This window comes from Mixophyes fleayi, chromosome 5 (genome assembly GCF_038048845.1).
Source record: "Mixophyes fleayi isolate aMixFle1 chromosome 5, aMixFle1.hap1, whole genome shotgun sequence".
Classification (NCBI taxonomy): Eukaryota; Metazoa; Chordata; class Amphibia; order Anura; family Limnodynastidae; genus Mixophyes; species Mixophyes fleayi.
The window spans coordinates 28601714-28623155 of NC_134406.1; the positions used below are offsets into that span (position 1 = coordinate 28601714).

Sequence of the window (21442 nt, forward strand, 5' to 3'; positions counted from 1 at the left end):
GTCTGCACATTGTAGGGTCATTTTATTTGTCAGCTTTTTTAAAATTGTGAGGTATTGTAAGTCTGAATTTACGACTTCTCCTAAGTCCTGTAACTGAGGACAAGGAACTAGCAGCTGTTTTTCAATATTAAGATGGAATGGTATTTGTGTCTCTTGTTAAATCCATGATTGACGTAATCTGCCTAAATCTTCTTACCACAAAACAATCATTTTGTAGCAGACAGAGCAGCAGCTAGGAGCTGCATAGAGTAATAGAAAGGCAGAAAATATTACACCAAATGCACTAATTGTTCACCCAGAACTGATACCTGGCGGTTATTTAACACTATAAATATGTCAGTGTTCAATGTACCTTTTTTTTCAGTCACTTTTCTGCACAGATGAGCAACATTTTCAAAACCTTTCCACAAAATATTCGCCTCCTTGTGGATTTCCTGGCCTAAGTTGCTTCCAGCGCTACCCCCACCACATTGCGCTGCAGAAGAATAGCTTGACCTTCACCTTTTGTTTACGGTGTGTGAATATGTGTGAAATATATTGTTATCTTTGTGACATTCTGACAGAGCAGCAGAACATGACAGGAGCATTTGGATGGTAGCTGAAGTCTGTAAGGGGCCCCAGATCTTTCCCAGTCTCCACATTAGTGTAAGTATGATCTTAACAAGGTGATGTAGTGAACCCGGGGTAAAATGCTTGGTGCACATTCCAATTAACTTAGGGAGATGACCTTGCTGTTTATGGCATTATATCTGGAGTATGAGGCTTTGTGTATATCAGTGTAAGATAGTTTGCTGTCTTCTGACAGAAAAAGTATGTGGAGTTGAGGTTGAACATATAAGTAGTTACACCATTATATACTTTGTGGACGGCCATATTGTCCCAGGTCTTCAGTGGCAGGATTGCAAGGACGGCACTTTGTCTATTATGCTTATCAGTGTTACTGTTTTTATTTGTGTATTAATAAATTACTATTTACTTATTGTATTATAAAGATGTTTACCTGAATTTGGAATGAATTGTTTTCATATATTTACTCTATATAGTCGTGATGCAATGGTGTTTTGGACCATGGACAGCTGCATCCATGTAGGAGAGGGAGCGCAGGGAAGCAGAGAAAAACTGGCTGTGATTGGAAATCGGGCCCTGCTTTTGGGAATATACAGTTGGGTTTATTAAAATGATTGGACCACCCCTGTGCGTTAAAACACCAGTTAACGTATTTAACGGTAATGATGAACTTCACAGACACAAGGCATTCTGGGATGGCATGTGATTTAGATGTGAGCAAGTAAATAATTCATGTGGCCAGCTCACAGCCAATCACAAGCTGCTGCCCGCAGCACTCCACCTTTTTAAGTCCATGAAGGAGCTCCTGGCTGAACAAGCTACAGGACATGTTCATCTTTGTGCGTATTTTATTTTAGAATTCCCCATTGGACCTATTTTGCTGATACAGGCCTCTACTTAAGTTGCCTCATATCTTTCTAGAACCTTCTGGCAAAGTGAATATGCTGACGAGCCTTCTCTTTTCAGACAGATGGAGTTGTATGTGCGTCATCTGGTAAAGAAATTTCCAGTGGGGAAAACTTAATGTTTTCAAAATTGATGATGTCGGCAGTTGGAGTGGATGTCTGTATACAATGTCCTGTCTTATAGAGAAAAGGCTCGATTTTAGAATATTCATGTAGTGTTAGGTACAATGTGCTAGAGACTGTATCTAACCAAATGTGTCTTAGGTTGGGAATTATCAAAATAGCTTCTGTAAGGTAGATTTAGAACATAGGAAGTACTAGATAAATTATAGATAGAATCTGATCTCCACTTTTCCTTCTTAGGTTTGTTATATCTACCCCTATGAGTCAATTATATCTATTTCAGAATAAAGATGCTCAGGCTCTGTTTCCCGGCTCGGTACTTCCGCGCACCCTCGGAACTGATAAACGAGCCAAAACATCATTGTTGCGTTGTCTGATCTTGCGAGTTTTGTATTCTATAAGTACCGCCCTCCATGGAGATCCGGCGCCATTTCACATAGAGACACAGAAGGGTTAGCAGAGTTCTCCAGTGCAGTCGGGCAGCGCCATTAATGAAAGTTAAAGAGAAGGGTTGGAAGCGTTTTTCAAAGTCTCCAGTCACATTGTACTGTGCCATAGCTCACCCAGAAACAAGAGAGGTGGCAGTGTTCAGTGCTGAAAGAGAGATAATAGGGCTGTCAGTGTTCTTAAAAGTCTCCAGTCATATTGTACTGTGTCGTATAGCTCATCCAGAAACAGGAGAGGCGACAATGTTCAGTGCTGAAAGAGAGATAATAGGGCTGCCAGTGTTCTTAAAAGTCTCCAGTCACATTGTACTGTGTTATTATAGCTCACACAGAAACAGGAGAGGTGCCAGTGTTCTTGCCAGTCTACAGTCTATGTGCCATTGCTCATTGTCAGTGCTGAAAGAGAAATAATAGGGCTGGCAGTGATCTTAAAAGTTTACAGTCACATTGTACTGTGTCATCAAAATTTATTCACATCAGTCTACAGAAGACCAGGAGCACCAAGCAGCTGCTGGCACCAGTCATGATGATAGTAATCCATCTCGTCATCTGCTAAAGCCTATGTTAAAGTGCTTAGTGTTTTTAAGTCAGGGAGACAAAAATTTAAAAAAACATCTTTTACCTTGGTAAAGAAAAAAATACCTGTAATCAAGGCAAAGTTAACTGCAGAAAAAAATAAAATTGCCAACATGCCATTCAGCCACAAAAGTGGCACTCCTTGTTGCTGAAGGTTTGTTAAAGTGTGCATGTCCTTTTTAAAATACAACATAAGGGTGGGTGGGAAGGCCCAAGGACAATTCCATCTTGCACCACTTTTTCTTTCAGCTACCGCTGTGTGCCAATCAGGGGCAGGATTGGCTGGGGGACAGAGGGTGCCCCCCAGGCTAGGCCCATGGTGGGCTGCCTTGGGCTAGGTCACTGGGCCACCTGCATTTTTTTTCCTTTAAAATAGGCTGTTGAGTCAAATCTTGCCCCCAGGCTGCAATTTTCAAGCCCTCCCCTGGTGCCAATGTTACCTAGATGTGCTATATACTGTTGTGTGCTTTGCAAAACTTAGCAAATGACTCAACACAAGATTTTGACATCTGGTCTGGTCTACTGTAAAAGAATTAACCAAAATTAGTGACGCTTCTGCCGTAACTCCACCTGATCCTACTATCAGCATCCAAACTAATGTAAGCATGGATGTCTAAATAGATGTGTAAATGTATTAATCAAACCTTCCACTTTGCTTCTGTTTCATCAGTATTGCACAAAGTGTTTGTAATCTGCACTTTACGTCAAAGGTACCTAGTTATATTTTATTTTTTTGGGGATTGGGGCCAATTTGAAGCTCAGTGATGACCTTGCTATTTGCTGTGAATGTCAATGGCTCTTATTAGTGCATTGTCTGGAACAAGATCCGATATACTCATGTCAGAGTGAACACAGCCAAGTTTTGGACACCTAGTGGATCTACCCTTCTAAAGTTTGTTTTCAATCATCCTTTCAATTGCTTCTCTCTCATACTTTGTTTTTCACTGGGTTCACCATCTCCAACTTATAGGAGTGCTCTGGGGGATGGCGATTTGCTCGTCTTTATCTTCCAAAGCTTTGTCTGCAGGGGCCGATGACACACCCATTTGTTTTCTCAGGTCTCTTAGCTGTTCTTTAAACTGGACATATTTATCGTCCTGCCTCAGGACCTTCTCTGTATCATTCTTTGGAAGCGCAATGTATCTCTCGTGTACAAGATCTCTTAAATCCTGGATCTCATTCGGTGGGTCACGTTTTAACTTAAGTACGGTCTCCTCAACTGCCTCTATATATTGGTTTCAATCTGTGTTCAATGCAGCATATTCCATCATGATGGATTCCATGCTGCCCACATGTTCTGTGTCACAGTCTGTCTGAAGCAGATGTAATGCCCCTCCAGTTGTAATATCCATTCCTGTGTCTACATAAGTTTGGCAGTTCTTCAGGGATGATAGGGAGGTGTAAAAGGATCTATGGTCGCGCCTTACATGCGCACACTGTCCTCTTATTCTGTTCTTAGATACACTCGCTATAAAACTCGCACTTTTATGCACTTTTCCTTACACGGTGTTGCCTTACTCAGTCTTTTGACCACACTAAATAACACAAGTTTTACAGAACTATTTATCCAATAACCACTGCATCTCAGCAGTACTTCACAGTATATATTCGTTATAAATAACCAATACTCACAACATATGTATGTATATAAATCAAAGTATTTTACTGTTAACACAGAAAAGCTTGTATTCACAGTTCACACATATATCATAACGTTGTTCAACATAACATAGTATATCAATATAAAATTAACCCTAGGTTCACCACCTTTTTCCTTACACTATACTTGATTTACATATGTATCCTTGATAAGAATCAGTATCTACTATATAAATGCCTAGTGGCATGTGTGAAAAAAAAAAAACAAGCTGCAGCGCCACCTGCTGGGCAGAGTTATACACTGACCTATATATTTCTTGAAGGAGAAGTGACAGTTGGGAGTGGTTGGTGGTTGCCGGGGGTGACAGTGGGGAGTTTTTAACACCTTAAGTAGCTTGATGAAGGATGTGGCGATGAAGATGAAGGATGAGGTGATGGAGAAAAATGATGAGGTGGTGACATGTGGACAAAACCACGTTAAAAAAGGGCGCTTGAGTCGGGAAGTAACGGTCTTCCCCTGAGGAGGCCTGGGCTAGGCCCAAATGCATGACAAGAACCTTTTTAACACCTTAAGTAGCTTGATTTGACTAGAATGCATGAGTATCATGCACGGGTTAACTTGTCTAATATATATAAGCCTAGCGGCGTGTGTTAGGGTGTGTGTGTGTGTAAAAAGCTATTTTCTCAGAAAGGGCTCATCCAATTGACCTGAAACTTGCTATACTGACATTAAGTCAGTTAACTTCCATCATCCCCCTTCCCCCCCGTGGGAGGGGTAGTAAATGCTAAATTTACGAGTTGAGGGCTCAAACTCTTGACTCCTTCCGGAATGCCAAGGCACAGATTAAGATTGAAAGTTGGAAGCATTATAATGCTATTGAGAAATCTGAATGTTAAGAAAGGACTGTGCAATGGCACTCGATTAGTAGTGACAGCACTGAAAACGAATGTGATACAAGCAGAAGTTTTGACTGGCTCTGCTGAAGGAGAGAAGACGATGATACCTCGGATTGACTTATGTCCATCCGAAACAGGACTGCCATTTAAGCTAAGACGGCGGCAGTTCCTTTTGAAGGCGGCATTTGCTATGACCATTAACAAGTCACAGGGTCAAACACTTGACCGTGTGGGTATTTATTTACCAGAGCCTGTCTTAGGTCATGGACAATTGTATGTCGCATTTTCACGAGTACGGAGAAGCAGTGATGTGAAAGTGCAGGTTATGAATACTGCCCTTCAAGGAAGACTGAGCACAGTGATAAGGTGTTTAGCAGAAACGTTGTGTATCGAGAGGTTTTAGAACAGTAAGACAATGGAGATTAAGGATGTGGCGATGAAGATGAAGGATGAGGTGATGGAGAAGAATGATGAGGTGGTGACATGTGGACAAAACCACGTTAAAAAAGGGCGCTTACGTCGGGAAGTAACGCTCTTCCCCTGAGGAGGCCTGGCCTAGCCCCAAATGCATGACAAGAACCTTTTTAACACCTTAAGTAGCTTGATTTGACTAGAATGCATGAGTATCATGCACGGGTTAACTTGTTTATAATAATGATTTAACTACCGCAGATATCAGACAATAGCTACACAGTTATATGTATATAAATAGTTAAATCCACATTACAAATACACATATAGCTTTATGGATATATATATTAATGATACTTATCAAGTGTTTGTATCCTGGATCCAAATCTTTATCTGCAGTGTAGGGAACGTTCCTGTAGCATAGAACCCTTTCTTGTAGCTTAGTGTAGGTTTTCTGTAGCATAATGTATATATTCTGTAGTGTAGTGTAATGTATCTTTTCTGTAGTGTAGTGTAATCCTATAGAATAGTATAGTGTAATATATAGATATATCTTTTCTGTAGTGTAGTGTAATCCTATAGAATAGTGTATTGTAATATATATATATATATATATATATATATATATTATGTAGTGTAGTGTGTCCCTATTAGTGTAGTGTGCCTAATAACTCTTTCCTGTAGTGTAGTCCTCGTTGTGTAGGGGCAGCAGGCAGCAAGAGAAGGGGATAGTCTCGGGTCTGGCTTTTTATAGTTCAGACCCGGAAACTCCCAGCCTCCCTAGCAGCAGCGTGTGGTCAACAGTAAAAAGCAAGTGACCCTCCCAGTGTCCCAACACCCACCTATGTCTCTGGTCAGTTTCAGATAACAGCTGTGATACCGGAGTTTTGTGTGGGGTTTTACAAACACATGCAAAATAGCTAATGTTGCCATGTGGCTGGGAGGAGGGGAGATTCTTTGAACAATGCATGAAATGGCTTGATAATCATATCATAGGAGAAGATTCTTCAACAGGAGGTATCCAGAGAGGAGAAGGAGATTAAAGATGCAGCTTGAGCAGACATGTAGAGTTCATTGACAGCACTGTTGAGCTCAAGGCAGCTAAGCTATGGTAGCCTGTTTTGTGGGGGCACAAACAGACCAAGCACTTCAGCCACAAAAGTGGCACTCCTTATTGCTGGAGTGCTTGCTTTGTTAAACTGTATTTTTTCAATATCTTTTCAACCTCTTACATAAGGGTGGGTGTCAGGGCCCAAGGACATTTCCATCTTTCACCACTTTTCTTTTCTGCCACTGCTGTGTGGCAATGTTTCCTAGATGTGCTATGAACTGCTGTGTGTTCTGTCACTTAGCATCCAGCCAGGTCGCTGCAGTCTTTGTCCGAAAGTGGATGAAAATAATATTGTGACCTGTGAGGTGGTCAAAATTGACTGCAAATGACTGGAAATTAGTGTTACTGAGGCCAATATTAATAATGTAGGAACATAAAAGAGTAAAATTATATTATTTTAGGATATTTTAGCAACTTTCCTAAAAAATACAGATCCAAAACCAAAACATGCGAGGGCAGTTTTACCAAAACCAAAACACAAACTTAATCCATACTTGCCTACTTTCAAGCAGTGCAGTCCGGGAGAGGGGCGTAACTAGAGGGCGGGAGGGAGGGGGTGCTGTCAATCGTATCATTTTGGCCCTGCCCCCACAACAAAAATGCTGTTTTTGTAGCGGTGGCGGGGCCAAAATGACGCGATTCACCGCCAATCACGTTATTTTGGCCAGGTAATTGCGGGAGTCCGGGAGACCGATTCGGATTTCAGGAGTCTCCCTGACATTCCGGGAGAGTTGCCAAGTATGATTTAATCCAGATCCAAGACCAAAACCAAAACACGGGACAGTGAGCATCTCTAATTCAGAAGATATAGAAATATCCACAATGCAATAGAGCAAATTACTTTTTTAATGCAAGGATTATACCAAGCCTCTGTAATAAAGATGCATTATAATCTATGCAATATATATATGTAGAACTGGATCTGTACAGAAGGAAGTATAAAGTTTAAGATTAGTCTGTCTGGAAGTATAACTACATGTACTATAACATATATATTGTATACACTACACATGCGGTAATACACCATAGTTATGTTTGGGAAATGGTTTTAAAACCATGGGGATTAATAACTTTCCCTACGTTTACGTTATGTCAGTCCTCTTTTTGATGTTGGGCAAATCCCAGGTCTCCCAATTAAATGTTTCTATAGTATGTCTTTTGTGTGTTTAACTTTGTTTGATTGTTCTGACTCATACAGCGTTGACTGTTTCTTTTTCTCATATTTTACGCACAGAATGAAATTGTGAGATAGATAAAACACGCAGCTTTTCGTCCACGGTATGACGTTTATTTACAGGCTCCGCTTCTTGAGAAACTCTTTCTTGGAGACAGTTGCTGTAATACCCAGAGATTCACTTGGGTTCTAAGATTATTAGTGCACATTCCAGGCCCAGCTGGGAGAAATGCCAACATTCCGTTGTGTACTTACAACATTAGATTATACCTTGGTCTTCTATAATATATGTGTAATAAGCATTCTCTCTCCCTCTCTCTTTTCCAGTCACACAGAAATTTGACTAGAGAACATTCTTAACATTTATATTCTGACCTTGTGTTCTCAACCTTGGGTTTTTACTATTGGTAACCGGAATATGTTCGTTCAGTGAACATTAAATAAAAATACATCTTTTATTATATAACCTATGATGATATCATTTGTATTATGTAACACAGATGATAATATTTATATGAAGCTGAAATAATTGTGTTTGTAAATCACCTCTTGAATGTTTTTTTTATAGTAAAATAACGTTTTTTCTTTTAATTTTGCATATTAAATAATGCAATTTTGTTCATTGTGAAAAACACTATTCTTATAGGCAGCCAGAAGAAAGGCGTTCTGCATCTTAACAGCTTGCAATATACTATTAACTAATACTATTAATTGCTATATCTGATGCATGTCATAATGCACAGTGGAGGTATAAATATATAGAATTTAAAAGCAAGAATCCATTGAATTAATATTTAGAAATATTTATACAATAGATTTAAAAATGTGAATGAAAAAAAAAAAGGTTAGGTTTATAAGAGCGTTCACTGTCCTTGATTAGAGGTATGCTCATTAAATAAGATTATTGTAGTATATATATATTACACAATGCCGTCTTCCTGATGCAGACAATGAATATTGTTTCTAGAATGGACAGGTAATAATAATTTATACTTGTGTAAATAATACCTTTATATAACATACTTCCCAACATTTAGAATCCCGAAATCGGGACAAAATAAGCCCCACAGTTCCACCAAAAATGCCTCTATTTCCATAAAATTCTACCCTATTTTGGTTAAGTCCTGACCCTGCACAGCCGCGAATTGGAATGTCCAGACAACATCAGGACAGTTGGAAGGTATGATATAACATCTTTGTGACAGTTCTGAGGTCATATTTTATCATCTGTGTTCATTAGAAACAGTTGAGCATTATAAACACAGGGGCAAATGCAGGATTTGTAGAGAGGGGTTTCCATGCCACACCGCCAGTGGGCGTGGCCAGCATGCTTCGGGGCGTAGCTATAATTTTAGATAGTGCTTGGCTGCTCTCCAACTCTTCCTATCCCCATCATATACATGGGCAATGCTGCTTGCACTACTGTTAGGGGCACACAGCTCTCCCTTTTCGAGCAGATCTGTGTGAAGCGGGATTATACCTCCCAACTGTCCCTACAATCAGGACAAAGTCCTGACTGAGTGTGTCAGAACAGTTGACAGACTGTCCTGCTCTCTCCTACCTGTTCTTGCTGCTTTCAATACTTGCTGGGGAGAGATGGCTGTGAACAGTGCAGACAGAAACAATCTGCACACAAGCTGCAAAGTGGCTGGTCCCGGGGCAGGGTCCAGCCACCACAAGCATACAGAACCCCAGGCTGGGATGGGGGGTTTCTAGGCACTAAGAACCCCCCCCCCCCTTCCCCCCTCGGTTTCCCTATGAAACATACTTTCCTACCTTTTCTATCTTGCATCTGAGAAATCTGGTGGCAAGATAAAGAGGAGGTGGGCGGGGCTTGGTGATGCAGTTTGAGGCAAATACTCGACGTGGCACCTCAGTTTACCCTGAATGGTAGGGACATGATGACTGATTAGGTCATCACACGCCTGCCCTGAAGTATTTATCGGTTGGGCATGGCATGATAGACACATGACTCACCACACAGCATGAAGGCACTCCTGGAGATATGCCCGCTCTCAGGTGCCCGGGAGTCGCGTCCTCCCCCCTTCCTCTCTCCAACAGAGGTAGTAGGTAACTATGCCAATAAGGAATAACTCACCCCCTACTGTGAATTATTGCAGAAGAAGTCGCCTCAGACTTTAGTGAGCAGTATAAAAGCACTTTGATGCCGCCTCCTGCATGGTCACAGAACTCCTTGGTAACGCTTAATATCCTTATAATTTGCTGTAGTTAGTTCATTATCCCATATATTAAATTAAATATTTTAAAGATATTGGGCCTGAGTCATTAAGGAAAGTAAAACAAAAAAAAATGGAGTAGCTTTGCTCCTGGACAAACCATGTAACAATGCAAGGGGTGCAAATTAGTTTATTTGGCACATGAGTTAAATACTGGCTGTTTTATCATGTAGCACACAAATACCTGATAGCTTTATTTTTACACAGACATTTAAAGTTGATCATGGACATGTCCTACCGCAATTATAAAGCTGCCTCTACAGTTTAAATTTACCTCCCCCTACAATGCAACATGGTTTTGCCTAAGTGCAAAGTTACTACCTTTTTATGCTTTACTTTCCTTAATGAATCAGGCTCAACATTCTGTAGTAGTACTTTGTATTTGATTGGTAGATATTTGTCTATCTAATTATAAATGTGTAAGAAAGAACAAGCACAAAGGGCAACATTTTACTATTCTCGGTTTAAAATATAAAAAAGTTTTTTTTAAAAAAAGTTACTGTTAGCGACAAAATGTGTTCTGATCTAGGAACCTGGGCAGTTCTTTGTGAGGGTTTGGTGCCTGTGATTTCTTGTAGTACAGTGTTTTTCCTGCACAAGTATGTAGGAGCGTTTTGGTGCAGTTAACGTCACAGGGGATCAGGCCGTCTCTTCTTAGTAATTGATGTTGATGGGACGCTCAGTTGATCTCTAACTTAAAGCTTTCCCTTCAGCACATCACCAGCTACACCACATCCACAAGTGGCAGTGATGGTGCACAGTTTATACTTGATATCTGTATGTCATGGAACTGAATCTATTGGACAAGGAGTCAATACAGAAACAGATAATTTTTTATTCATGTGATACAGAGTTTTCCTAATTTCCCGTTCACCGCCTGTGATATCCACTTGGGAGAAGGGACTGATCCGGAATGCTTGAGCGGGATGTAATGTCTCCTCAGAGTAAATACGTTATTAGGGTAAGCTTAATATCTATGCAAATCTTTTTAAAACATTGTTGTGAACTTTGTGGATGTATATGAAGTCAGCTTTGTACTTTTAAAAACACACATTCATTCTGTGATTTTAAATAACATTTTTTGAGGTTTATCTCACCGATGCTCAATACCACTTCTCTCGTTCTGTATGTTGGATGCAAATAACAGTATCGGCTTTTAATCTGAATATCAGGACAGCCGCAGAATACTACTACTCATTCTCCCTATGCTGATGTGTTTCTCAGTATCAATCCTTATTCGGCATATATAGAAAGCCGCACAGTACCCCTTCTCACACTCTATTCTGGGTGTAATTCTCCATGCCCGTTCTTAATATTTCTGTATAGGCATAATGCATAGTACAACTTCCCAAAGTCGTGCTCTTTAGCCTTCCATATTATTGTTGTGGACAACTAAGTATTTGTAGTGTTTGGCATGTTGTTGAAGTTAGGGCTTTATGATTGAAGTTGGAAAAACAGAAGATATATGTACTGTAGTTGTCTTCAGTATTAATCATAGTTGCCTACTCTCCTAAAATGTCCGGGAGACTCCCGAATTTTTGGGAGTTCTCCCAGACTCCCGAGAGAGCAGGCAAAAATCCCGGATCCAGCTGTCGCTGTTCTTTAAGATGGCGGGGGGGGCAAACGCAGCATAGTGGCCCCGCCCCCTGCTGTGATTGGCTAAACTTGCCTAAGATTGTCAGGGGGCGGAGCCTAATGGCGCCCCTCGACGGACCCCCTCCCGGACAGCTGTCTCCAAAAGTAGGCAAGTATGGTATTAATGTTATGTTGTGGTGCGCAGTGCCTTATATAGTGTGTGTTCTGTGCCACGTCAAGTCGTGGTGTCCCAGAAACTGGATGAAAATGGAAAATGGAAATGTTGGAAATGGTGCTATTTTTATATAAGTTGGAATCAATTGTAAGGGCAGTGTATTTATCCTAGAAGATACAGACTCAGAGCATGAGAAAATACTTCTAATTGCATTTTATGATTTCAGATTACTGTTATAGGGACGCTATCACTATTTAAAGTTATAGTCAAGCATAGATAATATTTTGCACAAAAAATCTTTTATCTTTAGTGTTGTATTATTGGAACTGCAGCTATTTATTTTTTATTCAAATAATGAACTTATACTGTAGCCTGCTAAGCTCCCGGAGGGCGATGACGGGTCTACAAAGTGGGCGGGGACATGTGGCGATGACCCAAATTGCATCTTCATTCATCATACACTTTGCCTCTCCCAATTGATAGCATCATCAAGGGGCATGATGACGCCATTCCCTCAACTCTTCCTTTTAGGACCGGCCTCTGAATCTCCCAGGGGCATTTTGACACCATTCATATTCTTCCTGGTGCATATATTGGTCCATGGCAAACTACAGAGGCGCATATTTTCACATTTCAAAACTGCCCTTAGTACCCCATACCTCCCAACTTTCTCGATATTGGCGGGACATCCCTATTTGTTGACTGTGAAAGGGGTGTGGCTTAACAAAAAGGGTGGAGCTTAGTGCAATTTGCTCATTTGTGGGCAGAGTCTGTGTGAAATGGGGTGGAGCTTATTTTGTCCCTATTTCATTATTCTAAATGTTGTTATTTTTTTTTTAAAAAAACAATAAAGAAGTACTTTGGATAATAAAATACATTAATACAGCTAATGGGATAATTTAGTAATTCACTATTACACGCCTAATATACAGCATACGTAAGGCAGAATAACACTGCATTTACACTGCATGGAAAATGTGGCATAAGAAGTAGGTGGAAGCAATAAAGGCTGTTAAAATGTGATTATATTTCCAGGCTTGGCTCCTCCGTGAGGCACAGGTTGAAGACAGGATGTAATATGGGATAAGAATGCGCCATGAAAAAATAGCTGCTTGGAATGCAAAACACGTGCGATACTCCATGTCCCGTGTGGATTATTTCTTGCAATGTAAATGTGTTTTGCATACTTAATTTCCAAACTATTTCCCAAAGCATGGATAGTCTCTGTTAGGAATTCTATACAGGTTATAATATGGCAAGTTCTCTAACGCAGATGGGAAATGATCGAGTGAAATGCTTTATTTAGACATTCAGCCGCAGACAGACACAGTTTCTGCTTCATCTCTGTTTCTAAAACCAAAAGGGAAATTGATGGTGTTACCGAGCTGTGTTTTTGGACACCCGTTTGTGGCCCCACAGGAATTGAGCCTCAGTGTGAATTTTGGAACCCATGTACAAAAAAAAGCTTCATTTGATCACTTCTGTTATATCAGTGATGTCCATTTATTGCTTAGATATTTAAGTATTAAGCGTTTGGAAATCCTTGAAGTGTTTGATATTTACATTATGTACATGTCTGTATTAATAAAGCTAGGAAGTTCAATTCTGCCTGTTGCCGACACACAGTGCAGGCAGCCATTTTGTAAGTTGAATGAACAGTCATGAGAAAGTAGGATCGGATGCTTGGCAAATAAGGACACAATCAATGAATGACCATTTCCCCTCTGGAGCAGTGTGGCAGCCTAGGTGAGTGATGGGTAAATGGGTGGGGTTAATGATTGAAGATTAGGTGGTACTCATCAATGATGGAGGGTTAGTGGTGGAGCATGATGGGTTAATGATCAGTGGTGGAGGGTCATTGATAGATGATGAGGGTTTAACGATCAATGATGGAGGGTTAATGATGGAGGTTGAGAGGTTAATGGTTGATGGGTAAATAAATATTTATTTATTTTAAACTCCCTTGGGAGCTCACTGTAATGAAACTTGCTCCACGTGCCTATGGTTAGGAAGTACAGGGAGCGCTGTAATAGCTCTGATCTACTAATCTCCACACAGAGACAGGGTCCCAATTACAGAGCTACCTCTTTATTTTTATCATCAGTGTCACAAGAAGAGCCCAAGAGCAGGTGGATGGACTCTCCTCCTGGGCAAACTCTGCACCCCCTGAGGGCAACCTGGGATGTGTAGTTCCACAACCAGCTTGGACCCGAGAGACATTTACAGAGATAAAAGTCTGTATATGTCTCATTTGGCAGCAGAGGGAAAAAAAGAACAGATTAGAATGAAGTCTATCCTCTATCCTCAAGCCACTGAGTTTACCTTTAATTCTTCACAGCTAAAGAGGTAATTGAACAAACTTAAGCTACTTAGTTTGTTTTAGTGTAATTAAGTTTCAGTGTCAAGACACATAGAACAAAATTAAAAGTCAAAGGTCAAAAAGGTTTAAAGTTTTGGGTTATAATTTGATACTCTTGCTTTGGTCTAGTGCACTGTAACACCGGTGTTTTGTGTTTCAGTTTTTTTTTTAGCAGAAGTTTGTTTGATGACTAATAACATTGTATGGGAAAAGCTGAATCCCTGAGACACAATTACCCACATAGTGTATCCGTCATCTACTCACAGTGGAGGCAGAACCAATTTTCATGAGAAAGCTGCCTATGAATTCACTAGTAACGTTGATGCCTCTGTGATGTCACTTGCTCCTAGTGAATTGGTCGGCTGAATATTGGTTGAGATCACAAAAATTTCAGCCGTCTATATGTTGAAAGCGCAATTTAAGATGGAATACACTGAATTAAGTGTCTGAGTGATTGTATGTCAGGAACCTGGAAACTGCAGTGATTATTATGGGGTACAAGGATCACCCTTGTGAATAAGATTCGTTTCTTCATATGCATATGGCATACGTTTTGGAGATGTTGGAGCCCCTTGAAGGCAGGTCAGGCAGGACTTAATGACAAGATTCACGTCACCACACTGACTGTGACACACTGACACAATTTGCATAGTCATTCTTCTCCCACCTCTGGGGCAAAGTAAAATGCACTATCACACCATGGTGGGTGCAGCGTGACGATGCTAAACACATTGTCAAGCTGTGTTGTGAACAACCATATGTCATGAGGGAAATTGCAGGACTCTCTCGAGGAGCCCGGGAGATAACCCACTATTTTGGGAGTCTCCCAGACATTCCGGGAGAGTCGGCAAGTATGGCATATGGTTATTTTACATACAAAATATATCTTCAGAAAGTCACTTTAACATATTTGCCTTCATAAAATTCCCTTTTCTTCAACTGCATCGGAGTTGTCACGCTCCGGTCCCGCATACGGGCACCTGTCTCGTTACCTGCCTCTCACTAATCTTGAAACTGGCATGTCCTGGCGTCAGACTCACACCATTCATTTATCTACAGTCAGTTCTGCGCAGGTGCAAGCTCTGTTTCCCTTCAGGACCTCCTCCCTATTTCTTATTGGCTCGGTGTTATTGGAGCACTATTTAAACCTCCTGAATTCACCTGCCTGACGCCTGTTCTTCAAGCTCACTTCCTGCAGCCTGTGGTTCTGGTTCCTGTTCTCCTCGTGCATTGCTACCTCTAAGAGCCGCTACTACCTCTGTGACACATCAGCTGTTATCCCGAGTTACCTCCGCTACTTCAGTCTGCTCTCAGCTCGTGGCCTGTGTTGAACTATCGCTGCTCCAGTACCTCTATTTCCATCTCCAGAGTACTTCATCAGGGCAGCCTCAGTTCTCTCACCGCTACCTCTCAGAGCCGCCACTACTTCTGTGACTCATCAGCTGTTACCCTGAGTCTGCTCTCAGCTCCTGACCTGTGTTGAACTATCGCTGCTCCAGTGTCTTTGTTACCAACTCCTGAGTACATCATTGTGACAGCTTCGGTTCTCTCACCGCTACTCCGCAGGGCAGATACCACTCCTGTGACTCCTCAGCTGGGGTCCACAATTATCCATCACTGCATTCTCCTCAGTGACCATCAGTATATATTTCCACTGCTCCTGTGTCTCTACCACTTACCTGTTGGTACCAGTGTTACTTCCCTCCACGTTGTTCTGCTGTTCACTCACCAACGGAAGCGCGACCTGCAGGTTCGGTGCCGCTAAGATCATACTCCCTTGTGGGGGTTCCTGGTGAAAACCACCTTCCTGTTAGACTCCGCACCCGTGAGTGGGCCTAGCCATGTTCAGCAGAGCCTAGGGATCTAATTCCATTTTTGACAACCGTGACAGGAGTATACCTTGTTTCTTAAACTTTAAAAATTTAAAAATCTAGAGCCACTCTATGGCTATGGCCAATCTCCGTGTAGCAACAAAAATAATCAAGCCATAAGTAAATCATGATGCCACTCAAGAGCTGCTGCCCTAGGCACTGGTCTTTGTTGCCTTTCTACAACTGTGGCTTTTGATAGTCAACATGTATATAATCCTTGAAATTACTATGTCTGGACTCATGCAGATGGGTGTCAGTTAGATGTGCTAGTCCTATCTGTGTGGTCCCCTTACTAGCTCTCTAACTCTCCACCACTCTCGTGTTCCTTACTAATCTATTTTAGAGAGAATTAAAGTTGGGCCCATAATACAGTCTCTTTGGGATAGTACTTGTCCTGTATGAATCAAATGACTCCATTTAGCAACTAGATAACATCACATATCAGTTTCAATGTAAAAGAAGGGGAGCTATAGTCACAATGGACTTAATCTTTCGGTTTCTACAAAATGAATTAGCAGCGATGGCGCTAGATAGTCTGGAATATAAATCCACTATTGGCGAGCACCCAAAATGTGCGAGAAGTTCCACTAAGTATAGGTTTTTATGTATAATAGTTATTGTTGTTAGAGCAGGAATCCCATGAGAAAATTAATATGGTAGGCTATAAGAAGTGTTGATATTTTCAATTTTCCCTTTGTATTTTTCTTCAAGGTGCTATTAATGATTTATGATGCTGGACTACTATGGCAACCACAGTCACATGGCACATTATGTAGTGAGCAGAGAGGTTTGGAATCTCCCTCAGAGCTCTGTCTGAACTTTCACATCCTCATTCTCCACCCTCTGCCATCACCTAACATGTTGAGAGTTGTGAGCCTGTATAGCAGACTGACTGTGTCTGGCCACCATTTTTGTTTGCCAAATAGGGGACTTTTGAAAAGAAGAGAATGATTTATAGGATGATAGCTATCCGATGCATGCTTAAGAGGATCTTAACTTGCTATTCAAAGGTGAAGAAAAACAATCTATGTATGATTGCTGCATTAATATGAGTTTTCACAACACAGCTTCAGTTACAGAGGTTATACAGCCAAAATGTATTCCATGACTGGTGACTAAGATGCATAGACCATATATTAAAACTCTTCCAAAAACATTCTAAACCCATACATAGTATCCCAGACATTAATGCCAACATTCTTTCTGATGTGGATCTCTCTTAATTTGTTGAGTCTTTGAAATGTTACATTTCCTATGTGAAATAATCAGGATGCAACAGAGTGAACAGTGTAATTATTGCATATTTGTGAGTCTGAGGGTCCTTATCTGAAACTTCAATCACAAGTAGAAAAACGTTTCCCATTTTATGATAATATGCAATCTTGTGTTTCTATAATATTATCTGTGGTATGCAAAGAGAATATGTTAGCATGTATGCGCATATAATACAGAAGTGATGCCTATATGTATATATGTATATACAGCGCGTTCTGATGTCATCACTTCGGTCTTCATTGAGAAAACGTTTATTATAAGGAAAAAAATATTCCCTACCATTTTTATGGTATTAGATAGATCACTGACCTGTTTAAAAGCACTTGTCCTACAGCCAGTGGTGGAAGTGGGGGTGTATACGGTGGTACACCATACCACCAATTCTCCTACTGCCTTTATTGTAACACAATCACACTCCATTCACTTACATTCCTATTACATTTGTCAAACCGCCACTTCTAAATTTCCACTTCAACCATTGCCTATTGCCACATTCTCTTATATTATAATCAACTCTGTCACAATTTTTCACCAAACACAATACACAATTATACAGTGTTCTGTAAATATTAGCCTATTGTATTAGGTGTAGCAGGATATATTATAACTATTGTGCCTCATAAAGGAGAAACAGTTGTGCAGACTTAGGCCTCAGGCACGTAAGCTTTCTTTTATGTGTTTTTGGTTTTTTTTTACTCATCAAAGAAGCATATAAAGACAAAATCTATAAAAATCAATAATACAGGTCACATGAATGTACACTATCTTATAATATAAAAGCCTAGCGGCATGTGTTAGTCTGTGTGTGAAAAAAAAAAGCTGCAGCGCCACCTGCTGGGCGGAGTTATTCACTGACCTACTAAATTTGCATTATTGCGCAGTTCGGATGTCATCAAGACCAATTCCTGCCCATTTCAGAAGAAAGTGGAGCAGGATCTAGAAAGGTAGCCTACTCTGCCCGTAGTCCCACAGTACTCCACCCAGACATTCCGAGAGAGTGGGCAAGTGTGAAAATAGCACAGAAGCAAGCAACATGTGCCTCTCTATCACCCACAACTTTTGGCATTAATGCATGACTTCTGTAGATAAGTAATTCATGTTTTAGCCATTTAAAAATTAAAAATGACTGCACAAAGAGAATAAAAAAGTTTATCTTTACTCATATAGTGATACTTTAGTTTTTTTTTTAAACAGTTTAATTTCCTGTACAAATGTTTTTAATTGGAAGAACATATAGACATTTTTTTTATGCTAAACAAAACTGTTAAAACATAATCAAATGTGGTTCTTTATTACCTGGTATAATTAAACCAGCTTTTGAGAAAGTCTCTTTTTTACTAGAAGACAATAACCCAAAGTATTATTTTTAATATACCACAGAATCCAAGATTAGCAGAAAGGAATTTGGAATGAGACGATAATATCACCCATGGCTCCTTATTCACCTGTATCCAACCTTTACCAGATTCAAAATATCGTTTACATCCGTTATTTGTAACTCTCCACCAATTCTTCAGCACCAGACAGTCTTCATACAAAATATAAGGATGCGAGTAAACATATTAACAAATAAACGCAATAGCAAAACATGTGAGTGCAACTACAAATCAAAAAAAAGTACAAATAAGCAAGATAAACAGAAAATAATAACACAAATAGAAAATAAACAAAGATATAGCATGTACATTTTGGGGTATACAAGAAGATGGTACAAGAGACATAGGGTAGAGAGGGCCCTGAACGTGAGAGCTTATGGGGGTCTGTATCTCTGGAAAGGTGGAGGATATAGGGGTGGTTCTGCTTGTGTACAATAAGGGGTATATACAGAGACGTGATAATTGCTTTTAGTTATCACCAATAAGTAAGGAAAGTCCTGTGTAAAATTTAAGTGTATCTAGACTAATGGCACTTACATGTTTCAGTCAGAATTTTCTTTAAAAAGTATATGTAACTTAAACACAACTACATATACACAGATATATGAATAAACAATGAAATGCGCCAAAGGAGGGGGGGCAGCTACTAATTACTGTACCGAAGACCCCCAACTTTTTTATTTTATCTTGTTTATGGTTCTTTAATTATTATTTTTTTGTTGGGGTTGGTGACGCTCACTGAAGCTGGCCCTGTTAGTAATCGAATGGAGACAGGCAGCCAGGCAATAACTCAGACAGGATGCCTGTCATTGGAGAGTACAGCTGCAGAGCTATTAGCGTCATACAATGAGGCTTACTTTCCTGGGGCAAGGGGTGGGGTGTGGAGTGTTATATGCCTACCAGTTTGTGTATATACGATTGTACGTGTCTATGTATATGGCATTATGTATGTAGGTATTTCTCATTTTTTGTGTATATGGCATTGTGTGTGAGTGTGTGTATATAGCATTGTGTGTGTGTGTGTATATGATATTGTATCGGAGTGTATATGGCACTATGCGTGTGTATGTATATGGCATGGTGTGTGTGTGTGTGTGTTTATGGTATTGTGTGTGTGTGTGTGTGTGTGTGTGTATATGGCATTGTGGGATGTGAAGGATAGAATCTATTTTAGTTGTAATTGGCAGCATACAATGCGATCAGCTGTTTTTCTGAATTCCGCTATTGGTGATAAATTGGTCTTCTCTGGTTAAAGGTTTTCTCAATCTGTCCATTTGACTGTGGATTGATAGGGCTAGAAATCCAGTAAAACAAAACAAAAACAACCTTCCAGTGCTTCATTCTGCTGAGATCCCTTTTGAAAGCCAGAGACTGTTTTTACAAAAAGCAATACAGTGACAAAATACCTGCAACATGTCCCCAAAAACTTTTCACGTGATCTCATGATCGATTGCCACAATTTTATCAGGATCTGGTTTTAAGTACTTGAGTATGTGGTCACAAGGTTGCCCTATGTATTGTGTGGTGGTCACAAGGTTGCCCTCTGTATTGTGTGGCCGTCACAAGTTTGCCCTCTGTATTGTGTGGCAGTCACAAGGTTGCCCTATGTATTGTGTGGCGGTCACAAGGTTGCCCTATGTATTGTGTGGTGGTCACAAGGTTGCCCTCTGTATTGTGTAGCGGTCACAAGGGTGCCTTCTGTATTGAGTGGCAGTCACAAGGGTGCCCTCTGTATTGTGTGGCGGTCACAAGGGTGCTGTGTATGGTTTGGCGGTTACAAGGGTGGGGAGGGCTTGCATACACACTTCCACACATCGTTGTGATTTTTTAGTAATTTTATAAAACCAAATGAAAACATACGATATGCTTTGGTACGATAAAACATGATTGTGGGAGCGTACACACTAGTGCAACATCTGACCTAACAATAGTTTACCGTGTGAATGGCACGACAATTAGTTGAAAATCCTGTAGTTTGTACCCAGCTTAAGACTGGAGCTCTAAGAAAATGAACTTCCCCACAACTTTCAGCCACCTCATCCTCCACTTTTCCCACAATCCTCCTTTCCTCATTCACCTCTGTAACAAGTTAGGAACTTCATCTATATCCTCTTTCTTCCTCTAGCAATGGTTGATACAAGTGACAGAGAATGAAACAGAGGAGCGCAGACAAGACAGAAAGCCATGTAATTAGCTATGGTTATGTACATTATATTAGAGTGTTATTGTTGAGTGAAGTGATGCTTTAAATTTGTAGAGAAAAATTGTATTTAATGCACACTTTTTGGGAACATTAGGTTAATACAATGCACCAAACCTAAAGAGACACCAATATTTTTTTTTTAACACAATTTTATTTTCAGATATTACAGTTCTTTTTTTTAAAGCAAATGTATGTTTACGCCATCATCTCGCCTCTTTCATTTCTATCTTGTGGTTGTTGCAAGATCCCCAGGAACTTCCCCCTGCTGGAGTGGATATATAGGGCCCAATGAAGTTGGACTCGTAAGTGTTTTTGCGCAGTGATACGTCTCAGTCTGCTCTTAGACTGTATCTCTCAGTCTGTATCTGTTGCGGGGGCTTTCCCCCTGGTGCAAGAACTGTGGTGATGATGTTGACCATCAGCACAGTCTTCGCTGTTTGCAAAATTAATTTTAAAATAGTGCCCCCCCCCCCATGAACTTTAAACAACGCTAGTGCTGCCAGACTAGGCTGGTACCAGCAGAATCAGGGGGACAAAAAGTGTGAAATTACTAGTCCAACAA

General features: G+C 40.4%; 1 protein-coding gene across 5 annotated transcripts in view; it reads left to right on the forward strand.

The window, feature by feature from the left end:
* Positions 1-21442, forward strand: part of CACNB2 (calcium voltage-gated channel auxiliary subunit beta 2) — a 243637-nt gene that overhangs the window by 131455 nt on the left and 90740 nt on the right. Inside the window, exon 1 of one of the 5 annotated variants that reach the window (XM_075211926.1) lies at positions 527-645. The exons of the other annotated variants lie outside the window; for them this stretch is intronic. Within the exon in view, the coding sequence (XP_075068027.1) occupies positions 592-645 (54 nt within the window). The 5' untranslated portion in view covers positions 527-591. Of the gene's footprint in view, positions 1-526; positions 646-21442 lie in introns of those variants that run through there. 5 annotated transcript variants of the gene reach the window in all.